The 18,808-nt window shown below is 40.9% G+C and overlaps 1 protein-coding gene across 2 annotated transcripts in view; it reads left to right on the top strand.

Moving 5' to 3' along the window:
* The window catches only part of CLINT1 (clathrin interactor 1), an 89,333-nt gene extending 78,153 nt beyond the window's left edge, over positions 1-11,180 (top strand). Inside the window, exons 9-12 of one of the 2 annotated variants that reach the window (XM_044450920.1) lie at positions 2,657-2,734; positions 6,863-7,158; positions 7,797-8,001; positions 9,341-11,180. In XM_044450920.1, coding sequence (XP_044306855.1) covers positions 2,657-2,734; positions 6,863-7,158; positions 7,797-8,001; positions 9,341-9,705 — 944 coding nt within the window. In that variant the 3' untranslated portion in view covers positions 9,706-11,180. The remainder of the gene's footprint in view (positions 1-2,656; positions 2,735-6,862; positions 7,159-7,796; positions 8,002-9,340) is intronic. The other variant, XM_044450923.1, reaches the window with a different exon arrangement.
* Positions 11,181-18,808: the final 7,628 nt, after the last annotated feature.

The raw sequence follows: 18,808 nt of genomic DNA, 5'->3' as shown, positions 1-18,808 counted from the left end.
CAGCTGTGATGTAACCCATATAATGTGCACAAACACTAAAAGCAGAATAATTGAGCTGCTACTGCTCCTTGAATGGGTGCGACGGCTGGGAGGTGAAATCTTTTAAGGACAAACCATAATAGCCAAGGCCAATTCTAATGTAGTTTCAAGGAAAGAGAGTGAGTGGTTAATATATTGCATGACTCCCAAACCCTGTATTAAATGAATGTCAGCTGCTCGGAACAAAGAGATCTCGCCAGGCTGGGAGAATGGTCATCAAATTGGCAAATGCATTAAGTATAAACAAGTATAAAGTAATGCATGCTGGGGCAAAAAATCCCAACTTCAAGTGTAATCTGATGGGATCTAAACCAGAAGCGACTGAGCAAGGAAGAGATGTTGGGGCAGTAGTGGACAGCTCGATGCAAGTGTTGGGCAGTGCTCAGCTGCTGTGAAGAAGGAGAACTCCATGCTAGGCATAGTTAGGAAAAGAATAGAAAACAGTACCACCAAAATCTCATTTCCCTTACACAAATCTTTGGTGTGGCACTCTTGGCATATTGTGTTCAGTTCTGGTCTCCTTACCTTAAAAAGGTCATTATTGAACTGGAAAGGGTACAAAGAAGGGCCACAAAAATGACGAGGGGAGTGGAGTGGCTTCTCTGTGAGGAGGGGCTACAACATTTGGGACTGTTCAGCTTAGAAAAAATGCGAGAAAGGGGAGACATGATAGAGGCTTTTAAAAAAATGCTTTGTGTTGGGAGACTAGAGCGGGGAGGCATTTTTTCCCTCTCCCGTAACACTTGAAGCTGGGATCAGCCCATGAAAGTTAAACTGTGGAACTCACTGCCAGAGGAAGTTGCAAGGGTCACCAATCTGGGTGGCTTTTAAAAGGGATTGGACAGATTCATGGGGGAGGAGGCTGTCAGTGGCTGCTAGCCTTGTAGGCTATGTGCTTTCTTCTTTACCGGAAGTGACATACCTGCAAATGCCAGTAGCTGAGGAGCTGGGCGGGCGGCAGTCTTGTACCCATCCTGCTTGAAGGATTGTGGGCAGCTGGTTTACCACCATGTGTGCAGAATGCTGCACTAGATGGGGCTTGAGCCTGACCCACCACGGCTTTCCTTATGTTCTTAAACACAAAAATAGGCATTTTACAAAACTCAATGGCCATACACCATTTTGAGCATTTAAAGAGGGCTTGTGAAGAAGGTTGTCAGAACACTGGCATTTTCATTTTTTAGAACAGTGCTGCTTGTGTCCCCTGGCCCCAGTCCCCCCTACATCTCTGCTGCTATGAAATCTAGTTTGGCCCTCGAGCTCAGCATAGGGAGGTGTACAGCCTTCCTGCCTGCAAGGAGGTGGTCTCTTTGTGGGAAAATACACCATCTATAGTGGCCTGCTCTTTAACTTGATGAACTGGAGTGTCAGAATGATGCCCAATATGGATTATGAAGCTTTTCTATTTTGATGTATAAAATATGCCGTAGTGGAGAATGGTGAAAATACTGTATTTCGAGTAAATAATTCATTAATAGCATACAACGGAGACTTTAATGTTCTTGTTCTGAAAAAGAAGCAAACATATTTAAAAAGTGAGTACTGGTACAGACTTTTATGCCTTGAAATCTTGAATCTAAAATTTTAGGCAAGGCATTCATGCTTTAAACCACACAAGATTTCACATATGAGAAGACTTTTTAAATTTTTCATTACAAGCTGCATTTCTTCAATAAAAAAGCTTGTTCTATGTGTTATATCTAGTCCCTGAGTTTAGAATTGCTTTAATCTTTACTTGTTGCGATATTTATGCCAAGCCTACAGTGGTTCTTTACCAGGTTTTCATTCTCTGCACTCTTTATAAATTATAACTAAACCTGTGAAGTATGACTTAATGCCGCTTGCTATGCATTGGTGTGCAAATGACAATTTGTGGCTAAATTATATAAGGAGGGAATAATTTGATTTGACTGGGTCAGTTACATGCAATCCAGGGAGGTACAGGATGACCAGGACTGAGCCACGTTTATGCCTTGTGACATCCAGCTGTGTCTGCACTATGTTTCTTTTCTCCGTGCCCGCTGTAAACTGTCTTACGACCCCTCTGGATCAGCCTTTAACTCTCATGGTCATCCATGGCAGTCTGTGTGTCTGTGCCCACCCCTCTCCCCGGTGAGTGCCCTTGTAACAAAAGCCCAAGGACAAAAGCTCTCCACAGCTGGCTTCTGGAGAACCCGACGAGGCTTCCCCTGTGGCTAGGTCGCTGGGTTCATCCAAACCCCTGTTGTGTGATGAAATTATGCAGGTGAACGGCACCCTGCTTGCAGCAGCAGTGGCTCTCAGATGCCTTCTCTGCACACAGTTCAGCTCCACTGCATGGTCCACGTGGCTCACATTCCCACAGACTCATTCTGTGCATCTAAGCCAGATAATGCCTGAGTACACAGTCTTCTGAGTCTTGCAGTGCAGCGATCTCGTGCAGCAACATTTGGTAGATTGCACCCTTTTCCAAACTACATAGTTTTTGCCGCTCCTGACTACTTGCATCCAGGTGATTAATCCAATGTAAAATGGATTAATGGTTGCAAGCCCCCCTAGCAAGTCCATGTGAGCTGTTACATAAGTGGGCATGGTTACACTAGTTCACCATAATGTGTTCTGATTGCTGTGATTTTAGGTGGATCCACTGACCCCTTTGGGGGGTTTGCTGACTTCAGCTCTGCTGCTGCCTCTGCAAGCTGTCCCTCATCACAAGGTACAGTGCTTTTACCGGACAGATGGAATAAAAAGTGGAAACATTTCTTCTCATTGAAATGTTTTTCTGCATTATTAGGACAGAAAGTGTCTTCTCTACTAGAGCAGATTCAGTTTGATATCCAGTTCTCATCGTAATGGTGCTTGGTACCTTATCCTTATGCTTTAAATTATGGAAAGCAGCTGTGCGGGGGCGTCATGTCATCTTGAGACCAACCTTAGTCAGCCAGAATTGTTGTCGATGTCCTTGCAGCCTTATATAAGGCTTTGAACCACACATGGCTGAGTATCTACTGTGTACTTGGTCATTGTGGAGGAGCTAGAAAAGTAGGACTGTGCTGCAGAGCAGAGGTGCAGCTATCTTGAATCCCAGGAATCCTGACGTCAAGCATGCAACAAATGAGAAAAATATTAATTCCTGACCCAACTCCATTTGTAGTATTCATTTCCAATGTATTCTTTATGCCTGTTACTTATTGCATTACTTATTAAACAGAAACACAAATTTGTTGTAAGCTGTCCTGGGACATTTGTATAGGACAGGGTTAAAATATTGTAAATAAAATATACATAAATATTTCTTGGGACAGAAATGTTCACAGATGGCATATCAATAGCCCATTTCGAGCTGAGAGATGTTACATGTGTTTGACTGTGGCCTGGTAGGTCTAATGTCACAATGGATCAGATAATGTCAATACCAAAAAGGGCATTTTTTGTGGTGGGGATCTATGCAGTTATGAAGCTTGACTGGGTCATAGTTTCTGTTCATACAGGCTATATGTGTCTTCATTGCTTTCCTGAGGGGACCTAGGACCTCAGAAGTAAAGTGTCTGATATCTGCTTAGACTTATGGAACTAGAAGTGTTGACAGTTGGACATACATTCGTTTCTCTGGGCTTGCCCACTAGTTGAAGGTGACAAGGAGACTCTACTTCAGATCACAGCTTCTCAGTGAGTGGCAGAAACAGGGCTGTTCTTTGGAACATGTTCCTGAAGCAGATCAAAACGTCAATTTCTGAAGATATTTTCTTAAATGGTGCAGTTTAATTGGTCTTACCATTTTTGATGGTGGCTAATGTATCTAACTGTTAGCAATATTTTAATTTGATTTCTATAGTTGATTTGGTTTTTTAAAATTGTTTTTATATTGGTTCTGAGTCTCAACAGGTTTTTAAGCAAAGCCATGGACAAATGTTTTATAAACATAGCTTGACTGAGAACACACAGCGGGTTTGAATAGCACAGTTAGAAAGCCACCAGGAATAAATATGTAGTTTTAGTGGACCTACATTTTTACTACTCCTATTCTAGTACTCCTTTCCTTTGTAAATCTTAAAGGGATTGGGTAGTAACAGCTCATTTATCTTGATACCAGTATCAAATCTGTTTGGTGTACACTTCTTTTTTAGGCAAGTAGTCAAACTGGACAATCATATATGCCACCCAAAGTTGTTTCAACAGTGGCCACAGTAAAAACAAAGCAAAGGAAAACGGAACTTAATGGAACAGAACAAAAGCCAGATATGTGTATATGTAGTAATTCAGGCAACCCATAATGCCTTTAACAGTGCAGTGTGTAGGAAGACCTTTAAAAATTGTATGCCACACATCTTGCAGCACTGTGTGTTTGCAAAAGGGTGAAATTAACCCAAGAAATTAGATGCTTTGCTTTAGGCTTGGTTTCTACATGTCCAAGGAGGGGGCGGAGGTGAATGCTAATTTGTATGTATTGATTTATTCAAATTTCATGCAAACTAAAAATGGCCCAGTGGGAAGAAAAAGCATAAAATCTTCACATTAAGAGTTCCCTTGCAGGGGTGAAGAAGCTTATGCAAATATTATGATTGGCCCTAAATTACTGTCTTTGTTGTCTTCTTGCCATAGTACTATAATAATTGCTATATTATCAAAATGATACTCAGTGCCTTCCCTCCTTGAAAACGGCAATGAATTAATTCTTTTCTTCTGAAGAAAGGTAGCTGATCAGCACAGCTTGGATTTTACAGAATTTTGAAGCAGATGAGTTGAAAAAAAAATGTTCTGTGGCAAAGCTTAGATGAGTGTGTGCTGTTTTTCTCAACCCTCAGTAATAAAATACATTGTATGGTGGGGTAGGATTAGATTAGATTTGATTTGATTTGAGGTATGTGCCCTTAAATTATTTAGGTTACATTGTTCTGCCTTGATTTTACAAGTTTTTGAAAATGCAAGTTTTGGTGTATTTGCATCTTATTATGCAAATAATACAGTGTAACTTGATGATATTCCTTTATCAGTATTAATATGATTAATCTGTACCAATAGCCATTATGCAAGAAGCCAGCAATGATTAATTATTCTTAAACAATAAAGCCCCCCTAGAATTTTTTGTTGATTAATCATCTTTGGTAAAGTTCCCCAAAGAGCGGCAACAAACGCCTCTCTATTCTCCCCACTTCCTTTATACGTGTGCTCGGATATGAGCATCCAATAACTAGAGAATCGGCATATTCAGCATTTACTTATCCATCAGGAATACTTTAAGTGTGCTTAAATTTTTAATAGGCAGTACTAATTGAAATACTCCCAATAAAGTCCCTTTTGTAAGGAAGATCAAAGCAAATGTTTCACTATGGCCCCAAGCTAATGAGTTTCAGCCCACTACTTGCATTAAAGTGGGTTTAGCACATAGATGTGTTTGGATCTTCTTTTCCCTCCTGCCCTTCCATACTGAAATTTTAATCCACCTGTAGAGGTAAAATTAATTAAAATAAGGGTTTTTATACCCCAGGTGCACAGGTAGTATTAAAAATTATTGACATGAGATGTAAATTATTGTAATATCTTTAAGATCAGGAAAGTTAGATTCTATTTAATAGGCAAGTTTGTAGATCACTAATTCCTAGCTAACTGTACAGGCCAGATTATTCTGAAATCAGCGAGGTCTCATCTCTCTACTCTTACATTTCCCAAGTCTGCCATTGTTCATTTGGGTTAAAAAAAAAAACCTTCATCAAGTGGTCACGTAATCATCGATTAAAAATTCTGTTATTGTTTCCTTTCTGTCTGCACTGAGCTGTCCTAATAGTTGAATGCTAATTGCAAGTTGCTCATCAGTTTACAGACATTTGTGCAGTGTGTTCATATGTGTCTAGTCTTTGCTTCAGGCCAAAACAGTAAAATTCTTTTTATCCACCAAACATTTTTATTTTTTTATAACTGCTTCAAAACTGCAACATTCATGGATGGCTAACAAGTTACAATTGCACCAAAGGCCTTCTTCGCTTTAAAAATGGAGTAGACCTTCACCTTTGCCATGTTTATGATTTGTGATTTGACCTGCAAGTTTTATTCAGACAAAGTGTTTATTCTTCAGATATGGAGGGCAGACTGATTCTAATGAAGGAAGGGAAAGAAGTAAATATCACACATTTTTCTTTGTACTTACTATGCAAAGGTTTGAAAACATGTGTGAGCTTTGAATGTATATTTATCAAAACACCCATAGAGTGCTAAATAAATACTATACAATTCTGTCAACAAGCACAACAGAGGTGAAATAAACACCCAGAGGCAGCTGAATTTGAAAGCCCACAATTTTATTGGTATCCCACATAGCTATACGGATTTAATAAGTCTTTGTAAGCTAGTAATTTATATGTAATCAGAAGAGTTTGAACAAATTGCTGTTTTTATTACTTCTTACAACTGTGAAGCCAGTCTTGTTGCCAGTGATTGAATCAATGCATCAGTGAATTAATGCTTCTAGTTTTGCCTAAGTCTCCTGATTATTGTATACTGGAAGATACTGGCCTCCTCCATCCACCACACTGGTATGTGTTGGAAGTTTCTTTGGATCCTGCTGGTTCACCTGCTAGGAAATCTGTATCCCACTCGTGCATGCTCCACAGGTGACATATTACCCAGCCATCCTGCCTAGCACGGGTATGGATGTTTCTCATTTTCTTTGCTACCCTGTTAAAAAGAGTGGAATATTCATGAGGAAGAGTAATGTCCAGATGGAGAGCCTACCTGCAGATGTTAATCTGGATGGACACACATCCGCTCTCATTTGTTTCAGTTCATGGAATGTGGCATTTGTGCTGTGCCTTTCCCAAAGTCTCTGTCCTTTCTTTTCCCTCCCCAGGTGCAGCTACAAGTGGGAATGGAGAGTTTGGCGACTGGAGTGCCTTCAACCAAGCCCCTCCATGCCCTCTTGCTTCAGCTGTTGAGCTCTTTGGTGGCTCTGCTCAGCCAGCTGTTGAGCTCTTTGGTGGCTCTGCTCAGCAGGGTCTTGGCCAGCCTCCAGCTGCATCAAATTCTGCTGACCTCTTTGATTTGATGGGTACCTCCCAAGCCACCATGACCTCTTCCCAAAGCATGAATTTCTCAATGATGGGTTCTAGCTCTGTCAGCATGAATCTCCCCATGTCAAGGTCACAGGTATGAGCCTCTTCTACAGTTCCTTCATGACTATTATTCTTCATTGTAAGAAATGCTACCTGAATAGTTTTGACAAACTCCTTGTTTAAACCATCTTTTTTGTAGATCTCAAGTGCTTGCTTGTCTTTTTTCCTCGATTGTCACTCTCTGAGATTCAATTACATTAAGAGAAAAAAGACCTGATGCAATCCAGATGCTCCAGAACAGACTGCCAGTGTCATACCTGTATGACACAATAAGAAGAGTCACTTGTCTCTGACAGTCTGGCTTACAGAGAGTTTTGTCCAGTAGTGAAATAGTTGATGCTTGAAAGCACGGTCTTTTGACCTGGCAAACTTCACGATTGGTTCAAGGTTTCAAAATGGAGGTGGGCGGATGGTGCGGGGGAGAGAACAGGACAGTTCTGAGTTAACGCAGCTCCGCCAAGCTGATAAGTAGCATACTTAAGAGATGCTCTTGAAAATTTTATGTGCATGAACTTCAACTTTCTGGCTTCTTCAGTTTTCTTAGGCAAACATAAATGTCCATCTGCTTCTTTTTATAGATACTGTATGAATTGTCCTCTCTGAGAATAAAATACAGTCAGCAATGAAAAGCATAATTTTAAGACCTTAATCTCTCCTTTTTAATGGTTCCAGCCTTTGCAAAGTGTTAACCCAATGATACAGAAGCCTACTCAGCTTTATAATTTGGGCACTGAGATGGTCCCTAAAAATGCAAGCAAAACCCTACCATCCACTTGGTCAGACCCCAGCGTAAATATCAGTTTGGACAATTTAGTTCCGGGTATGCAGCCTTCCAAGCCCCAGCAACCATCACTGAACACAATGATTCAGCAACAGAGTAAGTGATTGCCTGTGTTGACTATCATGTCTACCACAGTTGTTTTCTCTCAGAAGAGATCAGTTTGCTACTGTATTTCTTAATGTATTCATAAGAAAGCTGCTTCAAGACGTCCTCAGTATATTTGCAAAAGCAGGGGCTATTATGCATATAAAGAAGGTACAGGGAGCAGACTAGAGCTAGGGGAGGGATCATATGTGACTCCACCTCTGTGGAAGGATTGATTCATTGTGGGAAACATCCTCTGGTCCGAGGCTCTGGAGAGCTGCAACCGTTCAGTGTAGACCTTACTAGGTGAGAAGGACCAGCAACTTAACTCTTTGGAAGAGGGACAGGCATTTTGGATCCTTGTTTCAGGGTGTGTTTCTGGATTGGCAAACTTCATTACATAGCCATTTCATAGGACAGAAGCAGACAATGGAGACTTGGCCAGGAAAGATTAGGAATGGCGAGCAAGAAGTTTGTAACAAGTCTGGCACAGCTGGCAGTGATACTTGTGTCTAGCATTCCGGGCTCAACAGCCCTTTTGTTGTTTCCCAGTGATTCTGAAACTGCTTCTGAACTTTGTCAGTGCACAAGACCCTGACCATAACTGTGATGTCAGGATGTTATGTAATCACTGTGCTGTGGATCACTGGTGGGCAGGTTATATGCTTCAAAATCTAATTTGGTTCTGTACAACCTGTGATCCACCAGTCATACATAGTGGTCTACTAAGTACTTAACAGCCCCTTGTTTCTGGGGTCCCAGGCTCGTGAACTGTATTTGGCTAGACCAGTCACATGGTAAAGAAGGTCCACTTGCACTTTAAATTTTTTAAACCCTAATCCAATGGTAGAATACAAACTTTAATTTTTATTTTTGCAATATCTTCTCCCAAATGCTTAAAATGCACCTCCCCAGGCAACAAGAGGGCAATTTTATTAACTCATATGCCCTTTCCCCTCAGAATGAGAAGGAAGTGGTACCTAAAAAATAATCTGATGTACACGGAAAACATTGTATGTCTGGTTGCCCTGAGCCTGGGTAGCTAGTAGGTATGTAGAGAAAGCATGATAAGGGGGTCAAGAGAACAGTGGGGAAAGGGAAGAAAGGGAACCGGAGGTTGCATGAACTGTAAGTGTAAGGCATCTATGTGTGGAATTGCAATTATTCTGATAGGTCTTTCAAAGAACTTGGCATCAGTTTTGACTTAATTTGAGAATTGTTTTTAATACATGCCCAGGACTTTGGGTGGAGAAAAGAAAAAGAAAGGGATTTGTTTTTGTTTTGACCAGCAGAACAGAAATAGCTAAGTAATTTGACTTTTAAACCTAAACTTTACCTTTTTTTTGTGTAGATATGCAACAACCTATGAATGTGATGTCTCAGAATTTTGCAGCCTTGAGCCTCAACTCACCACCTAGCATGATGCCTGTCCGACCGCCAGCAAACCCCTTGATGGGAGGGCCTGTGTCTGTGGGGATGGGGATGCCTACTATGATGACTGGTACAATGGGGATGGCTTCCATGGGAAGCGCACCTGTCATGAACCAGGGCATGATGGGAATGAATGTGAACATGGCGATGCCAGCGGCTGGAATGGGTTTGTCAGGTACAATGGGCATGGGTGTTCCTAATATAGCAGTGGCATCCTCCATGACTCCTGGAACTCTGCAACCTAAGCAAGATGCCTTTGCCAATTTTGCCAATTTTAGCAAATAAAGATTGTAAACCAATCAGATTGAATGAAGGATTTTAGCTGCACAAATAAAGCTGGAATAAGGGTGGAAGATGCTGATCAAATGCTCTCTTTTTTTTCTCCTTTTATCGCTTACTTTTAAGGAACCCACATAAAGAACCCAAAGGTCATTTTGTAAACTCTGAAACTACTTTTGTTCAAACTTTGAGATTAAAGGTTCTTCCAGTGAGTCAAATGGTTGAAATTTCAATGACTAAGCCTTGTTTTATAGCAAGACAATTAAAGGCCTTTCTGGATGGCAGAACCAGTTTTAGCTTTGAAAATTGTGGAAAGTCTGGAATTTGGGGGCTGCATAATCTGTGTGAATCTAATTTTATACTTGATTTCTTTCCCCCCCTCCTGGAATCTGTTTTATCATAATTGGATCCATTCCTTTTCCTACCACTGAGTCAAATTTGAAGTCTAAGTATACTGATCAATTTTTTATAAGAATATATATATATATATATTTTTGTCCAAAATGGCTTACATATGGGATTATGGCTCATTCAAAGGGACCTGGAATGTATATATACTTTTGCTACTCTTCCAGCAACACACCTATACTATCCAAATTTTTATTATTGACCTCTTCAAGCAATTTGCTGATGAACAGAATTTGTGGGAGGTTTCCTGCTACTACCTGCTATAATATCTAATGCAGAACTGGTAGAAATATCATCCGGAGCTGCTTTATGGTTTCCTTTCAGAAAACTCTTAAAGAAGAAATAAATAAATAAATAAATAAATAAATGTGTGTGTGTGTGGTTGGGATTTGTTTTGGGGTGACTTTTCTGCAGTCAGTGATTGTTGGCATGCCATGTAGCACACTTTGGGGCCACTGTGTACATCACTGACAGTCAAAAGAAAAGAGTATTTATTATTTTTCATGCAACTTTACAAAAAAGAGTAATAGCATCTATTCAGTTAATAATGGACACCTCTAAATCTTTGGATTTTAGATTTTATGCATTTGGTAACTACTCTCCTCTTATGTAAATATGGCCTTAGCAACTGCAGAATCTGATTGGGAGGGGAGATATATATATATATAGATATATATAGATATATATATATATAAGAGAGAGAGTGTGTACATATATATATATCTATATATATCTCAAAAACCTGTAGCAGTCATATTTTATGAATTAATGAACATAAAGGAAACACATGAATGGATTAAAGGCTCCCCCCACCCCTTCTCCAACTATAATTTTGTATTTTAGGTTCACACACAGATCATGATTTTTAGTCTGGAATGCAGAGGTTCAGTTTATATTCATAAAGCCAGGCTGCTATTGCGAATGAATACTATATTCTAGGTATGAAACTTTTATTGCCTCCCCTTTTCTTATGTTGGATATTTTTATTATTATTATTAAATTGATAAAACTTTATTTCCATTGTATTCATAATGTTCTGTTATACATAACATTAAAGTGTTCATTAAAAACAATGTTGGGGCTGCTTCTCCTTTCATTCCATTTGACATTTGTGAGAGCGGCTGGGTGGGGGGGAATAATTATAATTTGGGCAAAGTAATTTTTATAAATAATTTAAAATTGTTTAATGACTTTTTATCTCCCGCCTTTCCTATCTGACTCTACTGTGCGGAATTAAAAATGAAGCAGCCAAGATATCTTGACCCACTCCAGCCTTGCTAATGCGCCATCTACAACATTTCTAATTAGGCAGAAATTCATGTACTTCAGCTAAGTGGTAATGAAAAGTGATTCATTTGCTGAATAAGAGATGAGAGGGAGTGTAATTAGCTGACTGCGGTTTTTAATCTTTCAACAATTCAATGTGTTTAAATTAGTTTCAAAGAATAGGAGCTTTCAAGTGTTGTTACATCAAAGTAATCAAGACAAGCTTTACTGGCTGAGCAGGACAGATCGCCTTCTCTTCAGCTCCAGTGTTGAAACCCTTGAACTTTTTGCGGGAATTGTCTTCATAACTTTGGCTTGTAACAGATGCTGAGGAGCACAACCCTCCTCCCCCCATATATAAAAAAATTACAAGAGGCAGTGGCAAACTGGTTTTTGTGGAGGAATGGAGACGTTGTCAACCCCGTTTTTAAAACTCTCATTTTACTGCTCTGATGCCAATGTACTGAAGTCTAGGAATGTGTTCTTTGTATACAATAAAAAGCGAGGATGCATCTCTTCAAACTAAAGTGCTTTAATAGCAATTTGAAACCAAGCAGTGTTGAAACTGGATGTGATTACTGCTTTGGAAAATGTTGTGAAACCTGTCAAGTATTTGAGTAGTCATTCTAAATTTTGATTACATCCTGCTGCTTTCCATAGGGGTCCAGGCAGATGGCAAGACATTCAAGGCAAGCAGTAAATATGAAATGCAAATATCTTGGCCTGTTCCTCTTGAAATGTGGCCATCAAGTATCAGGCCTAACAGTAACTTGATGTATTTCCTTGATGCATTCCAAGATGATTTGGCAAACTTCCAGAAAGACAGTCTTAAGAGTGGATTGTTCCAAAAAGTGCTCATCTCTATCACCTTGATGTAGATTTGTATATTTTCATGAGATGGTGGCATGTAGAATATCCATGCCAGCAGCTAATATAATGTCATAGATAAATGACCCCCCACCCCCCAAAATAACAGACAATAAGACTCATCACAGGATGTTGAACCTCCTTTAGCCTGATAGCTGAATCCAGTTTTGGAGACATTCTTGGGGACCACATCCCAGTGGTGAGTGAGGCCAAAAGCAAAACAGGTGTGGTCAATATGCCAGAAATCCAGCAGATTTTAGCTTAGAGTTCTTGGTATCAGAACTAAGCTTTGAAAAAGGCATTTTAGTCTTTCAGAATGGGGAGTAGAGGTACAAAAGCCAAGGAAGCAACAAACTCCTCAGATAGGGGAGAGGGGGTGTTGCCATCTGGGGGAAAAATGTCCAGTTGCTAGAACTAGACCCCAGATCTGAGGTGCAGCATCCCAGCATGATGCAAGCTCTCAGGACTGGGAAATTGTACGGGTCTTGTTGGGATATCTTCTTTGCAGCACTCCTGGTGTCTTACCATCTCGCCTTCTGATGCCAAAGGCCTAGAGAAGAACCTGCACCAAGGAGGCATGGGGGTACCAATAATTAAAATCCTTAGCATTTTACAAATTCAACGTTCTCCTGCCCAGAATATAAATATGATTTTGTTGTATGCTTGGCTCTTAGTCAAAGATGGCCTTTCAGAATGCATTTCTTTGCCATTTGTATAACACTGGGCTTCCAGCAGAGGCATAAATGGTGCAGGCACAGGCTTGATGATAGCCTGAGCCCTCAACATGTTCAACAAAACAGAAACTGCATCTGAAACCGTGAAGCAAGAGTATTTATGGCAGCATCTGTTTCACCTCGATCCATCAGCAAAAAGGAGCCTGACGCTCAAGGAGAGAAGGGCGGGCAGGAGGGATTTATCAATGAAGGCTCTGCATAATGTAAGCAGGCATCCCGCACTTAAAGTGATATCAACAATAACAGTAACAAATACCGAAACCCTTTTATATTCCTCTAGACCTTAGGTTCCCAGAGATGTGCACTCTGAAATGCTTTTTAAGTATGCACCCCACCGTGAGTGCAACAAGCATCATCATAAGGAACTCAGCATTTGAGTTTGGATCAAAACAGCATCCTCCACGGACAAGCAGGCTTCAGGGAAACCCAAAGTTTCGAAGCACAAAAAAGAAAAACGACCTGAGACGGCTGCGCTGTGTCATTGGCCTTAGAATGCTGGCCAGCTGTTGGGGTGGGGATGGTAAGAACTATATTTGGGAGAATGGAAAGGAGTGGAAAAGGAAAACTGTCTGGCTAGCTAGAACTCTGAAAAGGAGCCCTTTATGGGAACCTTCATTGCAGGTCTGCTTTTAACTCCATACTGGCTCTTGCATGGCTCTGATTAACGTGTTGATATGTTTTTGGAATCTACAAAATGTTTGGAATTTTTCTTAAGGAATTTAACTTGTATTGAAACCTAATGACTTTCAATACTCCCTTCAGCTTTCCTCAGCATTTCCATAGGAAATAGCCTGGTTTTTTGTTGCATTTGCCCCAAACACATATTTTAGTTTGTAGCAAATTACAACTGTACAAAGAATGAAGCACAAATGGATCTGTTTGTGTAAACAGTTATGTAAATGTTGATTTTATTATTCAGACTGCCACTTTCCAGTTACACATTTGTATGAAAGGCAGATTTTCTTTTCTCATTTTAACGTGCATTCTGATTGTGATTAAGATGAGATTCAGGTGTCCTATTCAATCTTACTTGTGAATATTGCACTCAGGATTATTTATAAATTGATAGGTATCTAACTCAGCTGCGATTTCCAAATTTTCTTATGAAATGTTGATATAAATATGACATTTAATTCCAATTTTTCCAGCCAATTTTTTATGATAAGCGGAAGAAAGCATTCCAATGTAATATGTTATGCTAGCCTTGTTTTGTAATCCATTGTACCTTTCATATAGTACATAGGGCATTCCTAGTGGAGTGCTGAGTTTGAATCTAGGCTATTGGAGTAAGCATCAGTGGTTCTTTAGACCATTGCTGGGGTTCACCCATCATGGCAAACAACCCCGTGTGATTTCCATGGTGCATGGATTTCCCCCGAACTTACCAGTCAAATGATTGCATGGTCCCCATGACAATGCAGTTACTGTGCTCCACACCCTGTGCTTACACTATTGCTTCTCCTGGACCTCAGCTGAGGTTTTGAAATGGGTTCCCCCGCCTATGTGTATCTGCATCTCTGCAACTCTTTCTAGCCACTCCAACCCCCAAAGGAATTGAATCATGATCCTTTTGCCATGACTCCCTGCTTCTCCCAGGGAGATGGGCACATCACTCAGCAAAATCTAATAAAGCAAGTGATGACATTTTAGGGTGCTGTGAAGGTAGTAAAGACTATATGGTCTAGCAGCCACTGCTGTGACTGGTCTTTCCATGGACTCTCTGGTGTTTCCATACCAATAATAGTAAAATAGAGATCCCAGGTCTAGACAACTGGAGATGGTAAGTGTAGAAACCATAGAACAGAACATTGAATTCTTTGTGGGTTCAGGAAATGAAAGATACTGTGCAGAAAGGCCACCACTGAGTCCAGACAGCACAACAGACCAGCAGGGGTAAGAAATCACTGTGGCTTCTCATGACATGCAAACCCAGCCCATTGTATGTTACATATTTTCACATAGAAATGGATCCATGTCACCAGTGTGGACAGAAGTTTTACATGCCACAAAATTCAGAAGATATGGAATATAACAAAACCTTATTAAATATCTTTCTTTCACAAGGAGGAGTTTAACACTCAGGCAGTCAGCACACAGAGAAGGTTTTAGTGAGAAGTTGAGGAAGATGCTTTTGAAACAAAGCCAACTTTCCATGTACATGCGGTTTCTTTAGTAGGGCTTCATGACAGAAAAAAAAGAAAGAAAACAAAATCACATAAGATAGAAGCAAAAGTCAATATTGGCTTACCTGTAACTAGAGTCATGTGTTTTAGAGCCTGTATAGAGTTCCTTGCAGAAACAGTGGTCAGAGAGTCTTGGTCTCTTGCTGAGCGTTTTTGGTCACCTGATTCTTATGGTTCCAAAGAAGACAGTGAGCAGGGAGAGACTGTACTGCACATTTCTATTGCAATCTGACAGGCCTTCCTGAGATGAAGGGTGGATTTTGACCAATGTTAAACCAGCCTCCATCATGCTTGGAATGGCACGGGCTCAGAATTTAAGTAATGTACACTCCTATGCATATTTAGTTAGGGGAAAAAGTAGAATTCCCAGCATTCTTCACCCATCATGGGAGGCTGGAGAATACTGGGAGTTCTAGGACTATCTACACATACATATATTGTGCCTATAGAAAGACTGTTCCATTTTCCTAATGTCTTTGGACTTCCAGAAAAAAAGCTAGCCTGTTCAGGCCTGATTGCTCTTATGAAAAGGGGATTGGACTAGTAGCAGGAGTGAAAACCAAGACCTCTAGGCAATTTTGGAGGCTTCAGCACAAGTCTGGAATTCCAGATAGTACTCTTTCTCTCAGAGCATGGAGATTTGGCACTGCAGATAATTGGAGATGGTGTGTCAGCACTTGCACTTGGTTGGTCATCTGGTGCTACTAATACTTACTGAATTTATTCCAAACAGGAGTTGGCAAACTGTCATGTCTGTCACCAGTGCCAAAATAATTCATACACCTGAGCCTTTAAACTGGAACTTTAGCTGAGATGGAGATAATTACCAAATATTGTTATCTTATGTGATACTTAGTGTAAAACTGGAGCAAAGCATTGGTTTTACTAATGCAACAAAGATAGAATCAAATCTGTGTGCCTTTAGATTTTCCATGCATTGCAGCACTGCGGTTTCACCCTCCAGATACTCGGCTTCTTCTAGCTACCCGTTAGGGCTGTTACACCCCCCTCTGTCGGAACAGTCCCACGTCCAGTCTGTGATCTGATGCACATCCATGAGAAGAAAGATATGCATGAATGGGGTAGGAGGCAGCTATAGGTGTGAGAGGCAATTTCTGTGGCTGTGGCAGTTGCCACTGATCAGCTTTCCCCATTCAACTGAACTTATGTGGGAGGCTGAGGAAGGACCTCATCCTGCTCAAATGTAGGGGAAATTCACTGTGAACCAGCAAATGAACTGGAGAATACTTACAAAGGTGTGATGAACCTCTGTTCTACCTACTGCACAAATGGCTCATGGATCACTTTGGCATGTAGCATGAGCTCCCATTAGAATATAGTCATACCAGAATTTCTTTCTCCTAAAACAAAGCAGCAACAGTCTAAATGGCCTCGGCAGAGATAAAACACGCATTGCCCACTTCTAGTTCTCTGAGCATCTTCTGCAGCATCTTTATGAGAGCCCGTGCCATCTCTGACCTCAGCCCATAATGTGTAATTCAATCCCCTGTCTTGGGGAGTTCCACTTGTATATACAGTTCCATAAAGAAGTTTAAATTTCTATAACACTTCATTTTTAAAGCACTGAATGGGCTCCTTTAAAAAGCCCCCAGAGTTTTATGACTCAAATCATAAAAGGGCAAAAAATGACTGGGTGCCATAAGGTACCCGTTTAGTAATTAACTGGCGCTTTTAATAGGCCCTCAATTACTTTGTTTCATGATAAGGGGCTTTAAAAAAGGAAAGAGAAAGCATGCACACACACTCCAAGACAAAGCTCCATTCGACATCTGGGAACCTCCGAACAGCTGGCTACCTAATGAATATGCATCTGCTTAAGAGGGTGTAGTCCATTAATAAACCAATAGATACAAAGCAGAAACGATCTTCGTCAGCTTCAAATGAGATTGGATGCAATGTGCTGTGAAGTGTCACTGTCACATTGAATTGGGCTGGTGCGGTTAACCATCAAGTGTTCGGTACCCCTGTCTTTGTGTCTGCAAACAGAACTCCATTTCCCCTCCGCTGTGAGGTATGGGAAGTGACGGCGGCGTGTATCTGCTGCATTTTGTTCTCGTTTCATTTCCAGTGCCTCTTTGATGCAGGTTCCCTTCCTAGTTGAGATCTCTCCTTCCTTTTGCAGAACTCACCATGCAATCCTATGCACGTCTACTCAGAAGTGAGTCCTGCTGAGTTTGTTGGGACTTACCTTCAGGTAAGTGTACATAGGATTACAACATTCTTGAAAGCTGCATCTTAGTGAAATAGTACAAATTACTTAAAGTAATAGTACATCTTACTTAATAGTACAAATTACACTGTGCAAACAAATCCACATTCTTGGGCTGTAATAAAACTTGCCTATCTGAAGCTGAATTGCAGAGCTTAGTTTTAGTGTCTTACCTGGAGAGTATGTTTTCAGAGACAAATGCTTTTCATTTTTTTCTTTTCTACTGAAGTGTGTGTGTGTGTGTGTGCTTCTTTTCATGATTCCAGGCCAATAAGACTTCCAGACAGGACACTTCTGTTGTCTTGAGTCTTTAAGAAACATTGCCACATATCCAGGCAAAATGTCAGTTAGGGCCTACTAATAAATCTGGGTGATTGACAGTGGATTGGCAAATATTTCCTATTTTTATTTTCTAACACTGTCCCCAGAAAAGGGCTCATAGCCAGCAGACTTTCTCACCGCATCGGTCCAGGATGATGGTGTGGAGAGGGATTCAGTGGGGGCTAGCCAGAAGTGAACGTTTTGAACTTGGTTCTTGGTGCTGACAAAAAATCCCTGAACTGAGCATGTGTGGAGAGGTATGAGCACGCACTAGAAGAGCATGCAAAGCTTCAGAAGCATGTTGCACCTACAGGCTTTGCTCCAGTTGGGAAACCCTTGAGGTCCACTGAAAAGGTGCTCCCTTAAGCCTGGCAGTTGCTTGCTGCTACGTCATACAGCTATGGAGGCTGCATGTGGATTAAAGTGGGCCAGACAACTGATCTGTCCCCCACTTTTCATTTAGGGAAATCGTCATACATTGTCATTTGGGTATGAAGCTGCATTGAGGAAAGCTAAAGTGGCCTTGCAGGCAATTTCTTCTGGTCTTCGCAAAACTTTAGTATTTATTGGTATACGGTAGTTAGTAATCCAGGCTTCCCCAGATTGGCATGCTCCAGATGTTTTGGACTGCACTGCCAAATGTAGTCCATACACTGACCGCCAGATGTGCCAGGCTATGTTGCAGGCTGGCACATCTCGCAGGCATCTGGTTGGGGGAGGCTGCACCAATCAATCATGTGCATGTGATGGAATAATGGTTTTTCGCTGGGCTCTTGAAGTGATTCATTTGACATTTTATTTGAGTTGCAGCTTTCATAGTCAACAGAGCTCATTGGGGCTCATTTTCCCAGAGGAAAAAGGTATCTCAATGTGTCTAAAGTATCGGATTGTGATTAATGCAGGTGCTGAGGCAGGATAAATATGGATAATTTCTGTGCAAACCACGAGTGGAAAGTGAGGCGATAAGGAGCTGAGCACCTATCTGCCACACGTGTTCCTCGTGGCCTTTCAACATCAAAGCAGGATGTATGTGGCTGAAGGAGACGGTCTGAAGCCATGGCTGTCTGAATTCTCCTGAGCATGGAATCTGGCCAGAAAGG

Source organism: Varanus komodoensis, unplaced genomic scaffold, assembly GCF_004798865.1.
Source record: "Varanus komodoensis strain SLA01 unplaced genomic scaffold, ASM479886v1 scaffold6_1, whole genome shotgun sequence".
Lineage (NCBI taxonomy): Eukaryota > Metazoa > Chordata > Lepidosauria > Squamata > Varanidae > Varanus > Varanus komodoensis.
The sequence above is the reverse complement of the archived record's forward strand: the minus strand, read 5'-3'. Positions and strand labels throughout refer to the sequence as shown.